The sequence below is a fragment of the Galeopterus variegatus genome, unplaced genomic scaffold (genome assembly GCF_000696425.1).
Source record: "Galeopterus variegatus unplaced genomic scaffold, G_variegatus-3.0.2 Scaffold281, whole genome shotgun sequence".
Classification (NCBI taxonomy): domain Eukaryota; kingdom Metazoa; phylum Chordata; class Mammalia; order Dermoptera; family Cynocephalidae; genus Galeopterus; species Galeopterus variegatus.
Window position 1 is genome coordinate 714,280 of NW_007726392.1, and position 25,253 is coordinate 739,532.

Below are 25,253 nucleotides of genomic sequence, written 5' to 3' on the forward strand. Positions count from 1 at the left end.
CCTCTCCATCTCTCAGTGCTGGCCCTGAACAGCTTGTACAGTAGGAAAGGTACCCTCCAGATTGTTCTAACACGCAAATCTCTTCCTCAGGCTCCTAATTAAAACCCTTCAAATGGCTCATTCTTGCCCTTTAGGAATAAAGTCCGAAATACTTAACATGGTTTCCAACTTACACCTTAACCTGCTCCTGAAGATCTGGCTCACTAGTTGGCATATTTCTAGGCCCTTGTCTCCGTTTACTTCCACCTTCGCAATGTTGAGTTCTGCCTTCGGGCCTTGCACAGACGTTAATAATCCCACATCACAACCACTGTGTTACCGTCCATGCCCTCCAATGATTTCCTCTGTAAAAATTCTACTTGCACTTGGATGGCTGAGTCTAGTGAAAAACGAAATTCACTCTTTCCTCCAAAGCCAATTTCCCCCTTCTAAGCTAATCCCACATCACAACCACTGTGTTACCGTCCATGCCCTCCAATGATTTCCTCTGTAAAAATCCTACTTGCACTTGGATGGCTGAGTCTAGTGAAAAACGAAATTCACTCTTTCCTCCAAAGCCAATTTCCCCCTTCTAAGCTCCTTTGTTTAATGGTATTCAAAAGAATTCTCAAATAAGCCTAAAATTAGAAGATTTTTTAAAAATTAAGGACCTGGAGAGTGGCTCAAATGTATTTTTGTATCAGAGAGACCCCTTCAAGAATCTATAATTTACATTTCAATGTGGAAACTCTGAAATCTCTTTGTAGCATACACATATGTAACTTGATCATAGACTTTCCGTAGTTCATCTGTGGACCCAGAGAAGGTCTTCCCAATGCTGAGAACTGGTGACAAGGAGCATTGTGGCTTTAATCAGCTTTAATGCCTGACAGTAGTGGACTAACTCAGGACTCTCATCATTTGCAAAGCTGACTGAGAAAGAAGTCTATGTCATATATGCCCGAGGCCACAAAGTTCCTTTGGCTGTGCTGTTATTTTCCCCTAAAGTAAAAGAGTTTCGGCTACAGGCATCCAGTTATAGAGACCAGGGTTGGCAATGCTTTATCATAAACAGAAAGTCTGGGATAGACAATTTTGCTGTAAAAAACATTTTTTGGAAATTTTAATCAAGCTTTTATTTTACTTTTAAGTATGTTTTTCTAAAGCTTCATGATAACTGTTGGAAAATTACAGCACTTATTACCTAAACTGATTACTAGCATGTATTTTAAAGTGGTTCAAAAGCAATGTTAGCAATAGTTCATAGTTATTAGGTATTATGGCAATTTTTTATTTTAAAAATTAGCCTGACAATTTTTATGTAATTCAAGATTGAAATTATGCTTCCTCTAGAGATAAAAATGCTTAATTGTTCAGAACAAAAGGTTGATATTTGTCTTTCAATATTTATGTTTCTACAACTTTAAATGGTCTCTATAAATAGGTACATGTGTTAGAGCTTAGGCCAGCAGAGAGCAATTATATTTCTCTAAGTCTCAAGATTATCTGTTGGCACCTGAACATCAGTATTAATGTTTGTATTCAGGACACATCTATAGGAAAGTAACATATTTATTTCCTAAACTACAGGAATACCTCAGAGATATTGCGGGGTTTGTTCCAGACTATCACAATAAAGCAAATATCACAATAGAGTCACACAAATTTTTTGGTTTCCAGTGCATATAAAAGTTATGTTTACACTATACTGTAGCCTAAGTGTTTAATATTATATTTTTAAAAACTACATACCTTAGCTTAAAAATATTTTATTGCTAAAAAATGATAACAATCATCTTCAGCAAATCTTTTGGCTGGTGGAGGGTCTTGCCTCCGTGTTGGCAGCTGCTGGCTGATCAGGGTATTGGTTGCTGAAGGTTGGGGTGGCTGTGGCAATTTATTGAAATAAAACAATGAAGTTTGCCACATTGATTGGCTCTTCCTTTCAAGAAAGTTTTGTTTGTAGCATGTGATGCTGTTTAATAGTATTTTAGCCACAGTTGAACTTCTATCAGAATTGGAGTCAGTCCTCTCAAATCCTGCTGCTGCTTTATCAACTAAGTTTATGTAAGATTTTAAATCCTTTGTTGTCATTTAAACAATGTTCACAGCATCTTCACCAGGAGTAGATTCCATCTCAAGAAATCACTTTCTTTGCTCATCCATGAGAAGCAACACCGTATCTGTTAAAGTTTTATGAGATTGCAGCAATTCAGTCACATCTCAGGTTCCAGTTCTAATTCCAGTTCTCTTGCTCTTTCCACCACATCTGCACTTACTTCCTCCACTGAAGTCTTGAGCCCCTTAATGTCATCCATAGAGGTTGGAATCAACTTCAAACTCCCTTGTTGATATGTTTATCTGCTCTCATGAATCACAAATGTTCCTAAGGTGATCTAGAATGGCAAATCCTTTCCAAAGGTTTTCAGTTTACTTTGCCCAGATCCATCAGATGAATCACTATGGATAGCAACTATAGCCTGATGAAATGTATTTCTTAAATAACAGGACTTGAAAGTAGAAATGACTCCTTAATCCATGGACTGCAGAATGCATTGCTACACTTCCCACTGTGTAACGGAGATGAAAAAAGGATTACTCAAAGCACCATGAATGCCATGAGAGGCCCAAGGGGACTGCACGTCAGCAACTCCTCTGTTAGAAGGACAAAACTGGGTGCAGCCCTGATTCAAAGTTAGCTTCTGTATTTTGTTGTAAAGACAAAGTTTCACAAGAAAATTCAGTTGATTCAATCATTACAAAAGGACACAAGGACACAGCAGTGTTACAAAAGTTATCTATGGCTAAGTATAGCTTAAACAATGGAAACTAGTAACATCAGTAAAATTAACAATGTGACATTCCAAAGTACAATTAGTGAAAAGCTAAGTTGGTCAGACTGTCTTATTATCTAAAGTATAACCTCTCCTTAAGCAAAAGTTACATTCTTATTTTTTTTTTTGTCTTTTTCGTGACCGGTAAGGGGATTGCAACCCTTGGCTTGGTGTTGTCCACACTGCGCTCAGCCAGTGAGCACACCAGCCAGCCCTATATAGGATCTGAACCCGCGGCGGGAGCGCTGCTGCGCTCCCAGCACTGCACTCTTCCCGAGTGAGCCACGGGGTCGGCCCAAAAGTTACATTCTTATGATAAAATCTAAGTATAATTATTTCTAAAGTTTCCACTAACACACAGCTTGCCCCTTGCAAACATTTCTTCACATCTTTCTCTTCAGCAATTCTTAAGATCTCTTAACAGAATGGGTATGAAAACCACCTGTTAGCTCTAAAATCATTAAAGTATACAATCCCATACCTAAGCAGTGATTAGAGTTGATTAGGTGGGTTTTTGCCCTCTGGCTATAGGCCATCCCCTCCTACCCAAGGGCTTTTGCCCCATACATGTATTTACCTAAAAATCCTATTCTAAAAATCAAATGAGAATCAAGATTTCTAACCCTCTACAATGAATGTTGTATTAGCAGGCATGAAAAAATTAATCCCCTTGTACATTTCCATCAGAGCTCTTGTTTGACCAGGTGCATTGTCAGTGAGCAGTAACATTTTTTTTTCCCCTTTTTTTTTTGTCTTTTTTTCATGACCGGCAATGGATCGCAACCCTCAGTGTCGCGCCCATACCGGACCAGGACCGGCAACGGGATCGCAACCCTCGGTGTTGCTCCTGCACCTCGCTCAGCCAGTGAGCGGCCAGTCTGTATGTGGGATCCGAACCCTCGGCGGGAGCGCTGCCGCGCTTCCCAAGCGGCGCACTGTAGCAGTGCGCCACCGGGCCGACCCAACAGTAATATTTTGAAAGGAATCTTTTTCTGAGCAGTAGGTCTCAACGGTGGGCTTAACATGTTCAGTAAGCCATGCCATAAACAGATATGCTGTCACACAGGCTCTATCATTTCACAGGGAGAGTGGATTTAACATAATTTTTAAAGGTCTTAGGATTTTCAGAATGATAAATGGCTATTGGCTTCAGCTTAAAGTCACCGGCTGCAATAGCCCCCTATCAAGAGAGTCAGGCTTTGAGGCTTTAAAAGCAGGCATTGACTTCTCTCTAGCTATGAAAGTCCTAAGAGGCATCTTCTTCCAATAGAAGGCTGTTTTGCGTACACTGAAAATCTGTTTGAGTACCACCTTCATCAGTGATCTTAGCTGGATCTCCTAGATAACTTGCTGCAGCTTCTACATCAGCACTTGCTGATTCATCTTACAGTTTTATGTTATGCAGACAGCTTCTTTCAGACTTTTCTTCTGACGCTTCCTCGTTTCTCTCAGCCTTCATAGAACTGAAGAGAGTTAGGGCCTTGCTCTGGATTAGGCTTTGGCTTAAAGAAATGTGGCTTCTATACAGACCACTGAAATTTTCCGTATCAGCAATAAGGCTGTTTCACTTTCTTATTCGTGTGTTCACTGGAGTAGCACTTTTAATTTCCTTCAATAACTTTTCCTTTGCATTCACAATTTGGCTGTTTGGTGCAAGAGGCCTAGCTTTCAGCCTGTCTCAGCTTTTGACATGCTTTCCTTAATCATTTCTAAATTTAATCATTTCTATCTTTTGCTTTAAGATGACATGTTACTCTTTCTTTCACTTGAGTACTTAGAGGCCATTGCAGGGTTATTAATTGGATTAATTTCAATATTATTGTGTCTCAGGGAATAGGGAGGCTTCAGAAGAGAGAGAAAGATAGGGGAACAGCCTGTCAGTGGAGTAATCAGAACACATACAACATTTATCAATTACATTCCCTGTCTTCTATGGGCACAGCTCTTGGTGCCCCCGAACAGTTACAATGGTAACATCAAAGATCACTGATCACAGATTACTATTACAGATGTCATAATGAAAAAGTTTGAAATATTGCAAGAATTACCAAAATGTGACATGGACATGAAATGAGCATGGGCTGTTGAAAAAAAAATGGCACTAATAGACTTGCTCAATGCAGGGTTGCCACAAACCTTCAATTTGTAAAAAATGCACTATGTGCAAAGCACAATAAGACAAGGTATGCCTGTATTTAAATTTAACCTCTTTAATGTTGCCAGCCCAATAATATTAAGGAAATAATTTTGATAACTATTCCCTGAGTTATGTTATGATCTCTGTGCAGGAACAGAACTTACTGAAGCAAGAAGTGAATGTCTAACTGAAATAGAAGGGATGAAATCCCAAGCCCAGCAAAGATCCAGTGCCTTCCACTCTCAATAGTATCTGTGCAGCTACATGCTATTTTGGTGACTTTCTGCTTCCATGAAGCCCAGCAGAAGGAGAGGGATAAATCAATAATCTGGCATCAGGTTTGTTCAGGTATGAAGTTAGGCTCTGAAGAATAGAGAAGGGGCCTGTAGTGGATTAAATAATGTCCCTCCAAAACTCTCTGAAACTTTGTGTCCCCTAAGCTTTATGTGTTAGAAACTTGGCCCCCACTGTGACTGTTAAGAGGGTGGGAAATTCTTTTATGGTAATTGAAAGGTGGAGGCTTGGAGGTGATTTGATTGTAGGACCGTGCACTAGTGAATGGATTAAAAATGGTGGTCAGGGGTGTGGTTCTGAGGGTTTTAAGAGACAAGGAGAGTGTCTCTCTGCTCTCTCTCTCTCTGCTTCCACTGTCTTGCAATGTGAGACCCTGGGTCACTGTTGCCACCACCAAATGGACTTTGGACTTCCCAGCCTCAGAAACTGTGAGCAATAAATTTCATTTTCTTTATAAATCACCCAGTTCAGTGTACTTTGTTATAAGCAACAAAAACAGACCAATACAGGGCCATAACCCTGATAGCGGTAGAGGTCGACGCTGAGAAGTATAACCAAAGACTTCTGGTCTATACATTGCATATGCTTAATTAATAATGTACCTATTTCTAAATCACAAATCGTGGTTGACTTTGCATTGTACTACAAGGGACGTGGCCTGGGGTGTATGTGTGCATGCTGGGGGGAGGTGGCAATAAATTAATTAACCCCATTTTAAAACCTTGAACACAGATTGGTAAATAAAAATGGCAGTGGATTATAACATACTTAAATGCATGGAAAGAATTGCTATTCCAAAGCAGAACCAAGAATGGGATGAGGGCTTTTTAAAACAAAAAACTTAATTAGCTTTTAAAAATAAAGGGAAAAGGGGCTGGCTGGCTAGCTCACCTGGTAGAGTATGGCACTGATAACACCAAGGTCAAGGGATCGGATCCCCCTACCAGCCAACCACAAAAAAAAAAGGAAAATAAAGGCAGCAAAAAAGCCATTAATTATTAACAGATCACCTTCATTAAAGAAGATACCAGTAGAATTTATCAAATACTTTTATGACCAACATTATTTTATAGCAGAGCCTGACCCTTATTAGCTTTTGGATCTGTGAAGCTGGGCCGACAAGACATACCACTGCTGACCTAATACTCTCATCCATTTACTCATAAAACATTGCCAACATAAATTTCTCATTCTTTGTTAGCTACATATTTCAAAGAAGAGTAGTTTACCCACATTTGGCTTTGGACAAGATAAAAACCTTTATTTACAAACATTCTATTCCTTTAAAAATATATACAGAAAAAGGTGTTGGATAAAATATGATAAAATAATAGGAGACAAAGCCATATTCTGATAAAATCCAGAAATTGATGATATCCTTATATCAAACCAATCACAACAGCCACAAGAGGGTCAGGGCAAATAGACAGAGAGAACGGCCACATCAAATTTTCCTGGAACCCTCTACCTCCGGTGTTTTTATGCCACAAGTTAATAACCATCCCAGAAATGTCCAGGTTATATATAGTGTTATTTCTACCCACCTCACATAATGGTGAAGCCATCTACTTAATAAATACACTATCGGAGAAAGGGATTACCACCATCTAGAAAATAAAATAGGAAAAACAGTTGCTCAAAAGACCTGGGAATTTTTAGAAATAGCATCATATAACCTGGCAAGCACTGTTGAAATTCAGGCACATTTTCTTATAAGATGTTACTTCACCTCAAAACCAAAGTTTATTCCTTTCTATGTACAGTGAGAGTCCTGGGGATCCTTGGTGGGGAGTCAGCAAAAGCAACCTCCTGGTCTTCAGGCCGAACCAAGGGCCACTTTCTTTTCTTCTTTCAACTCAGAGGCCCATGCTTTCCCATTATTCACCAAAAAATATAAGTAAATAAGTTGTTGATAGGTGGCATTAGGAAAACAATGGAGAAGAGAAATGGCTGCCAACTACTGTACCTAGCACCATCACTAATAGGACGCCTTAGCAGCTTTTGGATCTTGGCTGTAAATGCTAAATTAGGAGTGGCTTTTGAAATATTTGGGCATTCAAGTAGGTTAATGTTTTCATTTTATGAAAGAAAGGCTGGGACGGTTAATATTTATTTCTAGGGGCCATACGGTAAAAGGCTAAATGGTGTGCAATGATTTCTTATGGGGAAAATTTCCCACAGGTAAAGCTTGAAGACTTCACACTCTTTCTTCCCACCAGGCATTTTGTGCTTCTCGATCCCATGTGGGCCCCAGAGACCCCAGAGTCACCATCCTGGGTGTCTTCCTGTGGGGACTGGGCCTGCTGGGCTTTTCTCAGTTCCCTGCAATGAAAAGGGAAAAGCATAGGTTACTTGATCCCCAATTAAAGATAATACTATGATCGAAACTAACATGTAGTTTTCTCTTTAATATTTACAGAAAAAAAAACTGAACTATATACAGAATAGAAAATTCGCTCTCTACGATTGTCATAAAAAATGGTTGACACAGACATGCCATGTAAGGCACATGGTAGGTTCAGTTTCCCAGATCCTACTGATTGGGGCATAAATGGTCTTAAATTTAAAAAGTTAAGTGAATAACTCTCCACGCTATATATGAAAGCTACAGGGGTCAACAAACCGCAGCTCCTGGGTCAAATCTGGCCTGTCACCTGTCTTTGTAAATAGTCTTGTTGAAACATAGCCTCTCACATATTGTCTGTGGCTGTTTCCACACAACAGCAGCAGCAGAGTTGAGTCACTATAGCAAAGGTCATATGGCCAAAGCATAATAAATTTACTGTTTAGCTCCTTACATAACAAGGTTGCCAACCGCTGGTCTAGACGATTTCAAAATGCCATCTGCCCTGTCTCTGTGATGGGTGCCTGTAGCTGGTACTGAATGATGGCAGTCATTAGGCCCCCATAGCTGGCTTCACAGAATGTACACACCACACCTTAAGAGGTACCTACATTCTTGTAAACATATTTATAACTACTTTGTTAGCTATGACAATGGAATTAAAAACTAGAGCAAAAAAAAAAAAAAATTAAGTGGCTTATTAGGAAAAATTACCTGACTAATGGCTGAAAGTCTCTTGCAACTTATAACCAAGAAATCAGCTTGGGAACTTTTCAAGCTAATCTGTCCAAGACAGATTACATATCCAAGAGAATTGGATTTCTACGCTTATTTTAGGCAAGAACCATTTTTTGTTTCCTTCTTTTGTATTTTCTACAATGCACTGTATATGTAACAATCACTTAAAATGCCTTCAGAATGCTGCTCCAACATCACTGTCTAACCTTCCCCAACCCTACTCCATCTAACTAAATTAATTCTCATTTGTTTAATGAAGGAATAGATTAATAAATGAATATAAGCCTACATGAATAAGATATCAGATTGTTCAGAAAAATACCTCTTCCTCTAAACATGTACCAGGTCAGTATGTCTGCCTGCCTGTGCCTGAAACTTAATGGGTTTCCAAAATAGGTCTCTTCCCACCTTACCTATGGATATATTACATTAGGTGATCACCCAGTTACTTAGATACCTGCTGTCACTCAATCTTAACGTGTTTTTTTTTTTAAACCCAGTTGTATTTCCTTATATTGCTTCCTATGCATTAAATGGAATTTCCTCTCTCAAGTAGCCTAGTCACGAAGCCTCCCAATCCCAGGCTACAAAGGGCCTCATGCTGTCAGTCTCCTTGTGGGCAGGGGCCTATGTATTTAATGTTGAATGTATATAAACTTGAATCCATACAGAAGACACACCGAACCAGTCATACTATTGGGAGTAGTACAACTTTCCCCTCACGGATGTGATGCCACGCAGCACCATTGGCGGGTAACGACTCTGCTCCTGCAGCCACTGCAATCGTTAATCCCAAGGCAAATATGTCTGCTTTGGGAAGGTGCTGGTAATCCTTCAAAACAGAAGACAGGAAGGCCAGTTAGTTTACCAAGCAGAGTGAGTCTAAACTAAAATACAACTGATAGGAGAGGTTCATTTAAATGCATACAAACTCTAAACAGACACTGTGGGCAAGGTTCCATTCACTGCAGTTAGTAGTTTGTTTCTAGAGAAGAGAGAGGGAACACATCTACCTGATTAACCCTGCTGTGCCCTGGAGCACCCAAGGCAGAATCTTTGCACCATTTTGCTATGTTGGGCTCAAAGAAGCTTAGTGTATAATTGGCTGGTCAAAGGAAGAAAACACTCATTTTTTTCCTGATTATCACTAGGAGAAAGTCATACCCTTCCTAGGCTTGACCAAACAGACATCCTTAGATGAGCAATGACTAAAGGTCGTTTCAACTGAGCTGGTGGTGCTATCAGAAGGATAAGAGCATGACAGAGATGAGTTGGGCCAATACGGGCTTGAGGAAAAGGCTTTCTTCCTAGCAGGCAATCCATGACATTAGGAATTCTAAGAAATACTAGAAACAGTAAAGGACCTTTAGAAAGCTTAGTACAAATATTCATTCATCCTTGATTGAACCAGCTTTCCTTTTGCTTTTTGGGAAGAGTTTCTCTCCTATTTTTGGTCTCCATTCTGAATGGGAAAATAAATACTACAAGTTTAAATCATAATTATATACTTTTTATGTTTTGCACTGTGAGCCTTCATTAGAGAGTCAAAAGGTTCAGTGGATTTTTAAACACCCTCCATTTCCCTAATATATACCTCTTGCAAAATTTCATTAGCCAGGAAGCGAATATCTCCTTCTTCCACTTTAGGTTTAGTTATTGATGTCACATGGCCCAAGTCACCTAAAGAGAGAGAGAGAACAGAAAAAATAAAGCTCCTTAAAAGCACTTCTTTCTTAAAACTGGAATAAACTGATTCATCAGCATAATTGTCATAGGATAATAGTACACTGGTAGGAGTAGAAGGCAGGCTCACCAATTTTATACATCACATTGGCAGAGAGAAACCAGTCAGCTTCATTTTCAACCTCTTCTGGGACTCCAGGAGAATCACTTTGTATCTTGTAACAAATGAAGATGTTACCTGACAAAATACAGAATAGACATAAGTAATGATTCCTAAGCTTTTTCACCCCAGAGATTCTTTTCTGTATTTGTTATTTCAGCTTCCCTTCTTTCTTCCTCTGTGTGGACACAGCAAGTCTACCACAGTTTCTGTTTTTCTACGAAGTCTTCCACATCACTTCTGAACAGCCAGTGATTGACAATACCTATTTAAGTTAAACTGACCTCATATATTCCCATCCTCTGAAGAGGCTGGTGGCAGGGTACTATTGCCTCAAAATAGAAAACATAAAATAGTGACATCTTGTCCTTGGGTTTGACATTAATGAGTGATAAAGTCACCCATTTCTGCTCACTTTGATCAGTGCTGAATTAGAAAGAATATAGCACTAGGGGGCCGGCCCCGTGGCTCACTCCGGAGAGTGCGGCGCTGATAGTGCCGAGGCCACGGGTTTGGATCCTATATAGGGATGGCCGGTGCGCTCACTGGCTGAGCGTGGTGCAGACCACACCGTGCCGAGGGTTGTGATCCCCTTACTGGTCAGAAAAAAAAAAAAAAAAGAATATAGCACTAGGCATAAACACAATCAGGATGGGACCAACATGCTGTCACTTATCTATGCAGTAAATTAAATACATAACTTCATTTTTTTGACCTCACTTTATGGTAAAGAGTCTTTTTCCTCCCTGTCCCCTGGGCCCAAGGAAACATGCTGTCACTTATCTATGCAGTAAATTAAATACATAACTTCATTTTTTTGACCTCACTGTATGGTAAAGAGTCTTTTTCCTCCCTGTCCCCTGGGCCCAAGGAGGAAATGATTAAAGCTGTTTAACTGAATTTTTTGTTTTAGGGGAGACAAATGGAAGAGAGAAATTCTGCCAGCAAACACTATCTTCAATACTTGATAGCCACACAGGCACAAATGCTGATGATGGTGTGGAAAGGAGAAAACATGGTAGGAAGAGCAAAAGGGAACCATACTGACTAGGTTTGATGTCCAGGTGCACCATGCCTGAGTTGTGGATGTACTTGAGTCCAAGAGAAATCTGTAGAAGGATGTCCTTGAGTTTTGGCTCCTGGAAATGATTACCAGACTTAATGTTTTCAGAGATAGCAGCTTGCAAGCTCCCACCTAGGAAACAACAGAAAATAGCCCCACAGAATGAGAGAAAAGGTGTAAGTCTTACAGATGAAAGCATCATAAATATTCGGTAAATTTCTCAAGAATTACTTCAGTCCAACAAGTCTAGATTACTTCATTGTTAGTGCAAAGCATAACAATACCTGCCTCTTGTCTATACCAAAGTCACGTTTAAAAGAATTATAGGGCACTTAAAGAGGAAAAGAAAATGCCAGTATCTCAGGTATCCTATATGTGGCTCTACCACCTTGAATATGTGCCAACTAACATTTTTAAGGTTTACCTAATTATTAAACAGAAGGTCAATCAGGCCTATTCATATAGCTAGTATATCTCTAACCCCCTGAAGACCTACAGGTATTTAGTAAGGGCAACCAGACTAGTATTAGCACCACTTTTAAATACCTAGAAGCTCTGTAAATAAGATTAAAGTTAGCAAGTAATTATTAACCATAGAAGTTACTGAAAAGTATTTGTTTACACAAAGGTGTTAGAATATCCTGATTTTGCTATAGCAAAAGGTGATTGTCCACTTCTTATAGAAGAGCATGACTAACAGTTCTTAACTAAAAAGAATAACAGGAAGTATGTGTTGACAGCCACACTGGAGCCTTAACTCTGTAACCTAAAGTACCACCTAGAGATAGCTGCTGTAATTGCAAGCATTGTGCCCTAGGAGGAAACAGCCAGCTCCTGGACAGCTCTTCTCAAACCACCTTTGCAAGGTGGGCTGCTGAGTTCCTCCCTTAAGATAAAATAAGGGCACTTTACCCACTTGGTGGAAAGAAGAAAAATTAGCAATGTATCTATGTTTTCCTCTCTGCTAGTGAGACCTAACGAATACCAAAACGAAGAACTAGCAAATGCCTTCAAACAATAAAATATAAAAAGCAGATCAATAATTCAACAGAATGTTTGGTTCATGTATTTGTATTCTCATAGTCTTCATTTTATGTTGATACCTATAACACAAGCATATTTCTGTTAAGTTGTTGCTTGTTTGTTTGATGGAAAACTTCGACCAATATTCATGGTGTTCCATAGAAGACACTGACTTCTGGATGTCACATCATCCAAACAAGTGTGAAAATCACCATCCTAGGGGAACATGCCTTGTAAATCTTCAGTGACAGAAGTCACAAGAAAATCTTGCCTTTGGGGAGAAATTAATGGCCCAAACCTGACTCAGTTAGAATGCTGGGAGTTGCAGAATCAACCTACTACAGGAGGCCCTTCAGATTTCTGAGGCTGACCCAGAGGTAACTTTTAGGTGATCTTCGCAAGGGTGGGGGTTAGGTAGGGAATACTTGATTGGTTCAGAGCTCAGAGGGACAGTAGGGGAAATGTGATGGCTGCTAGTCTCTAACAGTAGGCATCTAATTATAATCTAAGCTATCTAAATTATCTGTTATAATCTTTATTAAAATCATAATTAAACATGTTCCAGCATCACTGCTATGATGTTAAACCAAAAGAATATTCAGAAAAAAGTATTACTGGTTACTATGTATTATGATCCTGAAGGACCTAGGTGAATATATCTGAAGTAATCAAGTTACAGTCCCAGCTCCCCACTCCATGCCCTTACACAGGTGAGAACACTAAAGCTCAAAGGTAAGAGGCAGCAAGAAGTGTGAACAATCCCCCAACTCTGGAACCCACTTGAACATTCATCAAAAGTTGACTATATACCAAACTAATGCATGATAAAGAATATTTACCCCCTACTTCCCCCAAAATGGTAGTGACTGTAGCTTGTATCATTTAAAATACCCAGAAAATGGTTAAAAAGGTGATTTATTACTTAAAGCACTAAGGCGAAAGTTCTCTAAGTGTGAAGGGAGTGATAACTTATGTATCAGCTGCACAGCAGCTTTGAAAGAAATATAATATGTGCCTGGAAGTTTCCTTTAACTCTTTTCTCCAGCTTTCTACTTCCAAGCAAGACTGCAGTCCAGATTTTTTGGCATGACTCCACTGTACTTGGCATAAACTACGAGGAAGAGGTAAAGTTTATTTCTGAAAATTTATTAAGCTCATCCGCCTCTCAGTAGATATCAGTCCACATACTCACCATTGCAGTATTCATTCTGAATGATCATGTAGTCATCTTCTGCCCATGCAGAGTAGTAACGTACCACGTGGGGGTGATGCCCAAGCACTGCATGAGCATAAACTTCATGCAAAGCCACATTTCTAAAGACAGAAAAGCATTGAGGGGAAATCAATCAAGATAATACATATAAAAATGTTTCTAGAAGATAAGAGATTATTAACAATGGCAGAACATTTATAAAGTTCTGACTGCTTGCTTACTATTTTATCTCATTTAATCTTCAGAGCTACTTGGTAAGATACCATGGGAAAGGATGAAGGCTCTAGGAAGGCTGGCCCAAAGACAAGATGGTAATAGTAGACTTAGGACTAGAACCTTGGTTGGCCTGGTACCAAAGTCCATTTTTTATATGACTGAACATGGCAAATGTAAAGAGGAGTCTTAGGTGGTTACTGCCTCAACAGCAGACACGCTTCAAGTCTTAATTTCACTGTATCACAATTTTAAAATCTTAATGGGCTTAACAAGAAGGCCACAATACAATGAATTATAGATATTGTGATGGGCCCTCTATCTTCTCTATGAAGCGTAGACAACCATTAGAATCAATATTAAACTCAGTATGATATAGTCACAGGGACAGCTTTGGGGAGAGATATGCATTATGGACTAAGAAAGCCTAATACAACAAAAGCAAAATATAGTAATTGATTAACTTTAATATAAAAATGAAGGATTCCAAAGCCTATAATTTCAGATTCAGCATGTTTTTTAATCTTCAGTTCATAAAAAGTATTGGCTGAATCTGAACGTGTGTTTTCCTTGTGATAAAGGAAAAAACTTTGAATTAGTTCTGAGAATGAAAATAAGCTTTTGTTAATAATTTTCCCTTGCATGTAATCTCTTAAGCTTGACTCTTTTTTTTTTTTTTCCTTTTTGTCTTTTTTCATGTCCGGCAACAGATCGCAACCCTCAGTGTCGCGCCCGCACCGGACCGGGACCGGCAACGGGATCGCACCCGGGCCGGCCCTTAAGCTTGACTCTTGATCATGATTAATATGAAGTAGAGATAAACCAGTGAGCAAACAATGACTTCCTACTGGGCCCTATTTCTGATGAACTAAACAGGTACCCAAAGATCATTCCATAAATCTACTCATTTAAAAAAAAAAAAAAAAGCAGGGGGCCGGCCCGGTGGCGCACTGCTATAGTGCGCCGCTTGGGAAGCGCGGCGGCGCTCCCGCCGAGGGTTCGGATCCCACATACAGACCGGTTCCTGCTCACTGGCTGAGCGAGGCGTGGGAGCGACGCCGAGGGTTGCGATCCCGATGCCGGTCCCGGTCTGGTACGGGGGCGACACTGCGGGTTGCGATCCGTTGCCGGACACGGAAAAAGACAAAAAGGAAAAAAAAAAAAAAAAGCAGGGGGCCGGCCCGGTGGCGCCCTGCTATAGTGCGCCGCTTGGGAAGCGCGGCGGCGCTCCCGCCGAGGGTTCGGATCCCACATACAGACCGGTTCCTGCTCACTGGCTGAGCGAGGCGTGGGAGCGACGCCGAGGGTTGCGATCCCGATGCCGGTCCCGGTCTGGTACGGGGGCGACACTGCGGGTTGCGATCCGTTGCCGGACACGGAAAAAGACAAAAAGGAAAAAAAAAAAAAAAAAGCAGTAAGGCCAGTAGTGGGAAGTATAAGCCAAGAGATCCACAACATGATCTGAAATGACTGTTATATTTTAGAAAATAACTTATCTCTGATCTGGAAAATTCAAAAAGGTTATGAATGTGAGACAACATACAAAAGGGGAAGTGATTAAAAAAAGAAAAGCAAATGGTATGATTTTAATGACATCAGTGCTATTATTTATAATATTTTGACGAAAGACAGCTCTCCAAACCCAAGTTTATACCTGTAGTACATTTCAAAAGTACTCACTCATTTGATAATGCTGCAAAAGGTTTTGTAGAGCGCTTTATTGCATAAACACATCCATCCAGCCTCTTAATGCACTTGTAGACTGTACCAAATTCCCCAACCCCAATTTTTTCTAATTCCAAGAATTCTTTTTTATAGCGGGAAGCCATGTTGGTTTCTCGGAGAACACATCTCTAAAATATTTTAATAAAAAGGAAATTAGAATAATTCTTTCTAACATATTGTAAGCAATAAAACTGAGTCATATTACATTCCTAAGCTTCTCTAAGTTTTCAAAAAGACTTTGGAGGCAAATTCTGTGTCAATATTCATGGCAGCAAGAATCTCCCCAATTGTGGACTGCCTTCTCTGTGTTCTTTCTAACCTACCATACAACTCTGTACTGACATTTCTCTTGCATGTTTTTCAATATTCTTTCCTCTATCTGGTCATACTATCCCTCTCTATAAGGGGACCATCTCCTCACACCCAGAGACACAGTCTTCAGCTGAAGGAATGGCTGAAAGCAGGCTGGAGCCTGTTTTGTTTTTTGTTTAAAAAAATAAAATCTCCCTTGACTCTCTTCTCTACCTAGTAAGACTCAAAGTCTGGATGCTAATGTTTCCATTACAAGTTGAATAAACATACTTGTTTTCAATTTGTTTTTTCCAAAAATCTTAGTCGTGAGAACAAAAGTATCAAATTGATTAGTTCAGGGTGTGTGCTCAGGTGAATAGCAACTCCCCCTACAGGCCAACTAGCAACATCACTCATTGCCCAGCAAGTAAATAACCCCAGGCAAATCACTGAACTCCTTTAACAGTTCTCATCTGTAGGATGAGGATCATAGCAAATACTCCTCAGGGTTCTTTAAAGTATTACAAGAGAATATACAATATTTTATTACATATGTTATATGTAATATATATCTTAGTATAATGCCAAGCACATACTAAGTTCTCAGTAAAATATTATGACTGAAATCTCATATCTCACGTAACTTCATATGACTAAATCCAAGCTGATTTATCTTCCGAAGTCATCTTTTTCCAACAACCCAATTAGCAAGAATTTTTCTCTTCTAACTCTAGGAGTTTAAAAATTCTTGACTCTTGCTAGCTTTTCATTTTCAACATCCAGCTCCAATCAGTCTTCATCAGCAAGATCTACAATTTTCATTGCCTTTAGACCAATCTTACACGCTTTCCTCCATGTCTAGATTTGCTATGTCTACCCACCAACTCCTCTAACACTAAGAATTATTATTGCAAAATGATGCCATAGAATCAAAGACACTTAGGTGTTTCCCATGAGAAATTCCAACTTCTGGTAAGAGGCTTCAAGGCCTTCTACCAACTGCAAACCCACTACCTTACCATCTTCATCTCAGATACCACATAATCCAGTTTACCATCAACATCACTCTCCAACCCCTCACCCACCCACCCTACCCCTCTCATATACATATCCCATTCTCCTGCCTTCATGGCATTAAAAGTTATTTCCTTTGCCTAGTATTCTTAGCAATATGCTACCTCTTCTACCCAAGTCTTGCTTCCTACAAAAAAACATTTTTATTAACCCTCCATGTAGACTTTAAATATATACATGTATGAGTATGTATTTACACATCACACAAATGTACAAATACACACACAAATGCATACATCTTGTAGCTTCATGTTTATGTATAGATTGTTTTAAAATTTCAAAGGTCATAGTTCCTCCTGGGCAGTGACTTTCATACAGATTTTTTTTCCTAAATACAATGCTTTGCACATGTTGAATTTAATGAATGTTGCTGGCATCTCTGAAAGCAGGAGATAACTTATAAAAATAAATTAGGAATTCCTAGATATGCTAACTATTCTGATTGGATCATTATAACAATGTATGCATGTATTAAAACAAACTGTATCCCATAAAAATGTATAATGAAAAACATAAGGAAAAAAGTTACACACTAGATATGCTAACTATTCTGATTGGATCATTATAACAATGTATGCATGTATTAAAACAAACTATATCCCATAAAAATGTATAATGAAAAACATAAGGAAAAAAGTTACACACACAAAAAAAAATCAATAAATATTGACACATTTAAGCTAAAATTTTACATATAAATCTCTGGCTCTATGCCATTTTCCTCTGTTCTGTTTTTCCATTTTGAGACCAAAATATCCTGATTTTCTCTTCATTTCTCTACCCCATGAGTATAGAATTTTTCCCCAGATCAAAGGTAAACCTCTTTAAACAGATCAAAACATAAACCATTAATTTAAAAATGTTCTAAGGTAATAATTCAGCAATGTGCATATCAGACCCTGCCTAGCACAGTAACAACTAACCAAGGTGGGGGAAGGGGGTACTGGGAGAGAAAAAGAGGCAAAGGAGAAAGGAAGGGTGTGGGAGCAAAGAGCAAATGCTTTGGGGTCAGACCTGGGTTTAGATCCCAGTTCTGCCACTTACTAACTGTATGACCTAGAGTTACTTAACCTCTCTATGCCTTGGTTTCCTCATTTGAGGATAATAGGTCTAGTGACGGTTTCATATATGTTCTGTTCTTTGTCTTGTCTCCAATTCTCAGCACGTGCTGTTCTACTTGCCTGAAACCCCACTCATTTCCCTTAGCTAGTTCCTACTCATTCCTGGAATCTTAGGAGAGAAGTGGGAAGGAGAGAAGGGGGCACACGAGGAGGGGTGACAGGGGCGGGGAAGGGGCAAGGAGAATAAGATGAAATGCATATGTATGACAACTGGGCCAAAGAACAATGCTTACCTTGGCAGGCAGACCCTGTCCCACCTTGCCTTCCTCTGGACCAGCTTCCTCACTAAAAATAATAAAAAAGAAAAAAGTTAAGTCAACATATGAGTGACACTAATTGAACCTGGTACTGTGATAGGTTCTGAGGTTGAAAGAATAAATAAGATAATTCCTTTCCTTCTTCAACTTATATTTGGGGGAAGGGATAATGAGGACTTTTCAATCCAAGAACCTAGGAGAAGATAAGAACAAGATATCAAGGGATACCCTAAACAGCACCCAATTAATTATGTCAAGAGTGGCTATGGAAGCTCAGATTCCAGGAATGATTAGGACCTAGCCAAGGGAAATGTGTGGGGTTTCAGGCAAGTAGATCATCACATGCTGAGAATGGGAGGCAAGAGAAAGCACAGAACGTATGTAAGACTGTCACTGGGCATATTATCCTCAAAGGAGGAAATAAGGCACAGAGAGGTTAAGTAACTCTAGGTCGTACAATCAGTAAGTGGCAGAACCAGGATTTGAAGCAGGTCTGACCCCAAAGCATTTGCTCTTCACTGCCGCACTACAGTCTCCTTCCCATGCCCACCTCCCCCAGAATCTGGCTCTGTACTCAGTTCACAGGGAGACTAACTATAGCCGAAGGAGCACTAACCCTGGCTAAGATATTTTCAATTACTTTTCAATAAGCTAAAGTCACTGACAAACATCCTCTTTGGCGTGAGTAGTTGTATTCTGGATCCTTAAGCAAGATTTCAATTTCTACATCAGCCAGCTATTGATTTTTCCTTTGAAGAAGTACAGGGTAGAAATGGCAAGTGGGCACTATACTCATGAAAATACCCTGATGCTGGATATTTGTGAATTGTATTTAATACTACATTCTAGTTTTTTATAAAATATCAACACAGTAAACAAGAGAAAAATACTCTTAGAAGCACTAAGTGATGTTACTAAAGTGTCACAACTTTCATTGCTCAGAATTCAAATTATCTGTCTTTTTTTGCTGGCTTCAGTGAGAGGTGAAACCAGTAATTCTTTTTTTTTTTTTTTTTTTTTTTTTAAAGATGACCGGAAAGGGGATTTTAACCCTTGACTTGGTGTTGTCAGCACCACGCTCAGCCAGTGAGCAACCGGCCATCCCTATGTGGGATCCGAACCCGGGGCCTTGGTGTTATCAGCACCGCACTCTCCCGAGTGAGCCACGGGCCGGCCCGAAACCAGTAATTCTGATGGTTTAAGAGAAGATATCAAATGTGCACATCACGAAGAAATGATTAAGTTTTGCAATGAATAGGCTAATTACGCTGAATAGATCAGCACACATTGTATACACGTATTGAAATGTAATTCTGTACCCCATAAATAGGTACGATCAATATGTTTCAATAATTTTTTTTAAAAGATCCCTCAAGAGTGAAAACCAATAGAATTCTTGGTAGCCAAACTAAATGGGTGTACTTGTGCTGAAGTCCAGTTCACTCAAGATTCAGGAGACAGTGTTCAGAAAACCTATTCTGGTCATAGGCTGGTTAATACATTGTCACTGATTCCAAAGAAGCAACTCAACATGACATATTTAATGTTCTGCAAAGTTTAGATTGTTAGCTGATCATTTTTTTTGTTGTTGTTGAGTACATATGAATACAAATGACTGCTCCATTTCAGAGGTGCTTCCACTCTATAAAAAAGCCTTGAGATGACATAGTAAAGAAATGTCCCTAAGTAACATGCATAATCCTTATTTGGATGATTTCTACTATTTAACAGCCTTTGTGGAATAGTGCGGTTTAGCTTACCTTTTTTTTTTTTAGTGCCTCTGAAGGCAACACTATCTTTTTCTCCTCAATCTTCTATCACCCACAGAGAAACTCAAATCCTTGCACTACCGCTCCCATCACCAGTCACATAAGCCAGATGCAAAACACCAAGATTATAGTCTTTGAAGTGTGAACTACACCTTCCTGAACTGCTAGCCTCATCTCAACCCGAGGAGTCCACTTGAATGCAATTTCATAGCCCATCCAACTTCTTAATGGAAGCCAGAAATCTACTGTTTACTCTGTCCTGCTGTTTTATAGAGAAGGCATCTACAGCCCACATCAGAATGGAAAGATGTTAGAATGTCTGTGACAAAGCAGGTTAAAACCAACATTGACATTTAGGGAAGGGGAGACTATGTAAACATTATGTCGATTTCATTCAAATTCTTGTTCCTAATCTTACTTTAATACTCTCCTCTTACCCCTTGACTCTAGTAAGGTAGTTCTCAAAAGTCACAGGCAATAGTATACTTACAGATCTCCCCGGGTTTTCCTCTTGCCACTGGATTGAAAGAGTAATTTTCTATAGGACTCTGGGGTAAAGGGATTAATATTGACCAGAGTTGATGAGGTCTCACTCATGAGGGAAACAGGTGTGAGCCTCAAATGCTTAGATCCTCGGGAGGGGATCTTCCCTGTTGAAGAAGTCACCAGTTGGCTTGGCCAGCTCTGAATAAGAATGATAAAGGGCAAGTCAGAACAGAGTTAGGGAAAAAAAAAGTTATCAGTTAGCTAGTTAATATTTGAACCAAAAGTTGAACCAAAGAATGTTATTGCTGAAAGGGACCTGAGAGATTATCTGGTTCAGTGCAAACTAGTACATCATAACTGGTCCTCTTACGAAAAATATAGCATCCCAGTCTCTACCTCCAGATATTCTGATTCATGAGGTCAACACAGGACACTGTACTTTTGTTAAGCTCCACCCCTCTCCCCTGCACAACTGTGCTAGTTATCTATGAAAGCCACCAATTCTAGTCCTGCCTCCAACTTTTAAAGATGAGGACATTTAAGTTTAGACAAACAAAAATGACTCACTAGAAAACCTGGTCCTTATGTTTTCACAGTTTATACTTTAACTTCCCCTCAATTATTCATCTAAATATTTGGTACCTACTAAGTAGTAGACGTAGGCCAGATGCTGAGGGGTACAAAGATGAATTCTAGCTCTTAAGGAATACGTAGTCTGTGAATCAGCAGTTCAATGTTTTAGAAATAATTACTTTGTAAGGGAAAGATTTCATAGACTATCTAAACATGAAAAAAAAGTTTTCAATTTCACTTAAAATATAGCATTAAATGAGAAGAGTTCCATGAAGTAGGGTAAAGGTTGAAAAATAGTACTCTAAAATAAGCCCTTAAGATTCAGGGCTTTGCAGTGGCTATAACAAGCTACCAATAAACAGGAAAATGTGCAGGACTTACTATTCCAAGAGGGGTACAGCAAGAGGACATAGGCCTAAACCTAACCAGAAGTAAACCAAGGAGCAAGGTGAAAGGCCAAAGACAAAGATTCTCAGACTGCAGAATGCCATTATGACCTAAGTGTCAGCAGCCAAAGGAATACCTGTGTTATAGATCTTCAAGAGTACAGTAGCATACACAGGGGGCATGATGGAAACTCACAGTATAGTGATTGCACCGTGAGGATCTTTCTAAAAGAATTCTACTGTTTTGATAGTTTCTGCCCATGACTTTTCAGTGTAGAAATAAAAGCAAGACCACAATGTGATTCGTTAAAGAATGTGTCTAAGAAAATATTGGATTTATTATAAGTAATAAATAATTGATGTAAGCCGAAATGAAGGAAGCTATCAAGTATACACCACAACCTAACTTCTTTTCAAGTGAAGAAAAATATGTAATTTCCAGATTCAAGGGTTTTATAATGGCTTTATATATGTCTTAGAGTTCAACAGCTTTGGGATCTCTGGTCAGACAAAGCCCTCACTGACAAACACGATTTCCCTGTAAGTTAATCATGAGGACTGAGCATTGGTTCAAATTAAGAAGAAATGCTAGATTGTAAGCTCTTGGAGGGCAGGGACTGACTTATTCCTTACCCACAGTGGGTTCTCAGAAAATAAATGGACGATTGATTGGTTGGTATCAGGGCCATTGAAAAACCTGCGAATGAATACTCAAGCATGTTAGTTTGTCTACAGTTCAGAAAAGAAACTTAGTATTTCCTGGTAGACATGGTACCCATACTCAGCAGGTACCAAGGAGATCCACTGACAGCGACGGTGCTGCAACCAGGATCAGAGACATTAGGATGATGACCATAAGTGCCTCAAAAAGAAACTTAGTATTTCCTGGTAGACATGGTACCCATACTCAGCAGGTACCAAGGAGATCCGCTGACAGCGACGGTGCTGCAACCAGGATCAGAGACATTAGGATGATGACCATAAGTGCCTCAGGCTGAGCCAGCTGGACACAGAGCTAATACCAATCCCAGGGATCACACACCACGTCAAAGGCTATAGAGGTAACCCCGCCCCAACCCTAACTATAATAATGTGAATGATGTAATAGGAGACCAATCGCAGCAAGGATAAAGGAATATGCTAACTATTAGGGACCTTTGCTTATTTGCCATCCTCAGTTTATAAAGTGCCAAAACGTTACCTTTTTGTTCACATAATAAAAGGCCCTGTATTTCACTAGACCAGGGAGGGAAGAAGGGTTCCTTCTGTGAAGAGCAGTGGACAAAGAGATGAACATGTTCAGCCAGTGAAAGTGAATATTCTTATATTAGGAAATATTAGTAAGTAATTGCACAAAAATAGAGCTAGTTAGCATAATAGAAATAACAAAAGACTAAGCCCAAAAGATCAGGTTTCTAGTCTTACCTCTGCCATTGACTGAGCTATAAACCAGTTTCTCTCTTGAGACCTTGATTTGCTCATTCGTAAAGTACACAGGCTGGACTCCATCCCCATATTCCTTCCAGTTTCAATATTCTTTAACTAGGAATTTTTTCCCACCCAAGATTTATTTGTGGCTAATACCAAATAGTTACTGGCCCCAGTGACTTAAGAAGACAACTGGCAAGACATTTAATTCTATCTGTTTTCTGTGAACTTTAAACTCTTATTCACCTTTACCAATAAATATGTAATTGAGGATATATACAGCATGTAAGGCAAATCCATCATATATACATTAATGACTGCATCCTCTTTCTCTATCATCTGAACTGAATGAAAACAGACCTTGGTGACCCGGGTCCCTCTGTCCCCACAACTTACTTTGGGAGTACAGGGGCCGTCACCGTGCACCTGCTCGCTGCTGCTGCCTGGTTGTTCTGGTGTCTCAGGGCGTTTGAGAGGATCTGACACTGGAGTCCTCAAAATCTGATCTGGACTTCCTTTGTCTTCTTCCTGAGATGTGTCGAGTTCACGTATGTTACCAAGGGGAGTCCTGGACAGTGTAAACTTTGCCTCTGAATCCTGAGCTTCACACTTCTCTGGGGTTTGGCTCTGGGCTTCCCCACCCTCCTGTGCTTTCTTCCGCTCTTCATCCTCAGTCTGTTCTTCGCAGTGGAAAAAGCTTAATTTCTGCCTCAGTTCTTTGTTAATATCTTTGTCATCCATCTCAGCCAAAGATCTTTACAACACAGGCAAGAAGGTCTGCCAGTAAGAGAACACTGTGAATCTATAGGAGGAGAAAAGAACTTCAACTAGCAAGTTCCAAACTCTAGCCTGCCTGTCCCTCTACCAACAGCTACAAGAATTAACACACTCTTAATTTTCTCCCTTAAGTACCACAAATCTGTAAGACCTCAGCTTAACCTTGTTTCTATTCTGATTAAAGAAAGCTCTGGTAACTCTTTGAGCAATTAAATCCCATTTATGTTTAGAGCTGTTCTGGATACCCCTGGCAATCTCCCTGAACCCATGTGCTACAAGATATAAGTGAGATAGTTGGATTTATTTAATTTAGCATGGCTTTAAAATACCAATAAGCCAATTTAGGAAAAAGCTCATTACTGGGAAGAAATTATTTTCACTCTTTCCACCTGCCATTTGTAGGATCACCTTCTGCTCTCTTCTGACCCCACCCACCCAATGGCTACCAGCAGGTAATTAGAATTTAGCATCACCTGGATATCGTAACTACCTTTAAACAGCCTCTAACATATCTTGGCAGAAGTTCGTATCCCTGATAGAGACACACCTCAGATCTTGCCAAACACACCTGCCCTAATTCAGGCACCTTCCCTCCCTCCTCCAGGTATTAGCAGTTAAAGCTTCTAGGGAATTGAACAAAAATTTAAACTGTGTGGAAAGATCAGTAACACGTAGAAGCAGATATTAATCACTCCAAAATGGCAATTGCTTTTGCTTAAAATACCATATTTTGTAAGATGTTTTACTATCTAGTTATTTTTAGTATACATTATTTAATTTCTTACTCATAGAGGTCCCATGCAAAGGGCAAAAAAAACTCTTTGAAGAAAAAAACCAAATTACCATACAAGGCAATAATCCCTCTTCTGGGTATACACCCAAAGGAAATGAAATCACTATTGCAAAGAGATATCTGCACCCCATTTTAATTGTATTACTATTCACAATAGCCAAAATATGGAAACCAACTCAGTGTCCATCAGTGAATGAATGGGTAAAGAAAATGTGTTATATATACAATATAATACAATATACAATATAATACACAATATTATTCAGCCATAAAAAAGGAATTCCTGTCATTTGTGACAACATGGATAAACCTGGAGAATACTATGTTAAGTAAAATAAGCCAGACACAGAAAGACAGATACTGTATGATTTCTCTTATACATAGACTCTAAGAATGTTGAACTCTTAGAAGCAGAGAGCAGAATAGTGGTTGCCAGGGGCTGGGGAGATATTGGCCAAAGGGTACAAACTTTCAATTACAAGATGAACAAGTTCGAGAGATATGATGTACAGCATAGGAGGTGATGGATGTTTTAATTAATTTGACCTGGTAGTCCTTACACAATGCATATGTATACCAAAGAAAAAAAAAAAGAAAAAAGAACCCAACTGATATCACTTTACAGGAGAAAACCATGTGAAAGGCAGGCCGTGAAAAAAGAAAATGACAGGCACGAGCTTCTCAGTGCCCTTAGGGAGGCTCTGGGGGGACCCGACATGGGGAATTATTTACAAGATAAACATGGACCCAGAGAGAGGGACACTGAGAAACCAAGGTGAAAAAAGAAAATGACAGGCACGAGCTTCTCAGTGCCCTTAGGGAGGCTCTGGGGGGACCTGACATGGGGAATTATTTACAAGATAAACATGGACCCAGAGAGAGGGACACTGAG

General features: G+C 39.5%; 1 protein-coding gene across 1 annotated transcript; it reads right to left on the bottom strand.

Moving 5' to 3' along the window:
* Positions 1 to 6,478: 6,478 nt before the first annotated feature.
* WEE2 (WEE1 homolog 2 (S. pombe)) lies at positions 6,479 to 23,557 on the bottom strand. The gene is made up of 11 exons (XM_008566960.1): positions 23,188 to 23,557; positions 20,409 to 20,602; positions 18,126 to 18,177; positions 15,362 to 15,534; positions 13,448 to 13,569; positions 11,218 to 11,364; positions 10,140 to 10,247; positions 9,921 to 10,006; positions 9,021 to 9,158; positions 8,043 to 8,155; positions 6,479 to 7,566 (listed from the first exon to the last, which is right to left on the bottom strand). Exons 1-11 carry the CDS (start codon positions 23,530 to 23,532, stop codon positions 7,404 to 7,406), a joined length of 1,641 nt encoding a protein of 546 aa, XP_008565182.1. The 5' UTR covers positions 23,533 to 23,557; the 3' UTR covers positions 6,479 to 7,403.
* Between the last annotated feature and the right edge of the window lie 1,696 nt (positions 23,558 to 25,253).

Bases quoted from the DNA above. Each gene is read 5' to 3' on its own strand.
- WEE2 (XM_008566960.1), bottom strand. From the start codon at position 23,532: ATGGATGACAAAGATATTAACAAAGAACTGAGGCAGAAATTAAGCTTT. The intron at 9,159-9,920 runs GTATATATTAGG...TCTGTTTTGAAG, and splicing joins CTAATGAAATTTTGCAAGAG to GATTACCAGCACCTTCCCAA. The intron at 8,156-9,020 runs GTATGACTGGTT...CTGTGAAGCCAG, and splicing joins AAGTTGTACTACTCCCAATA to CTATGGGGGCCTAATGACTG.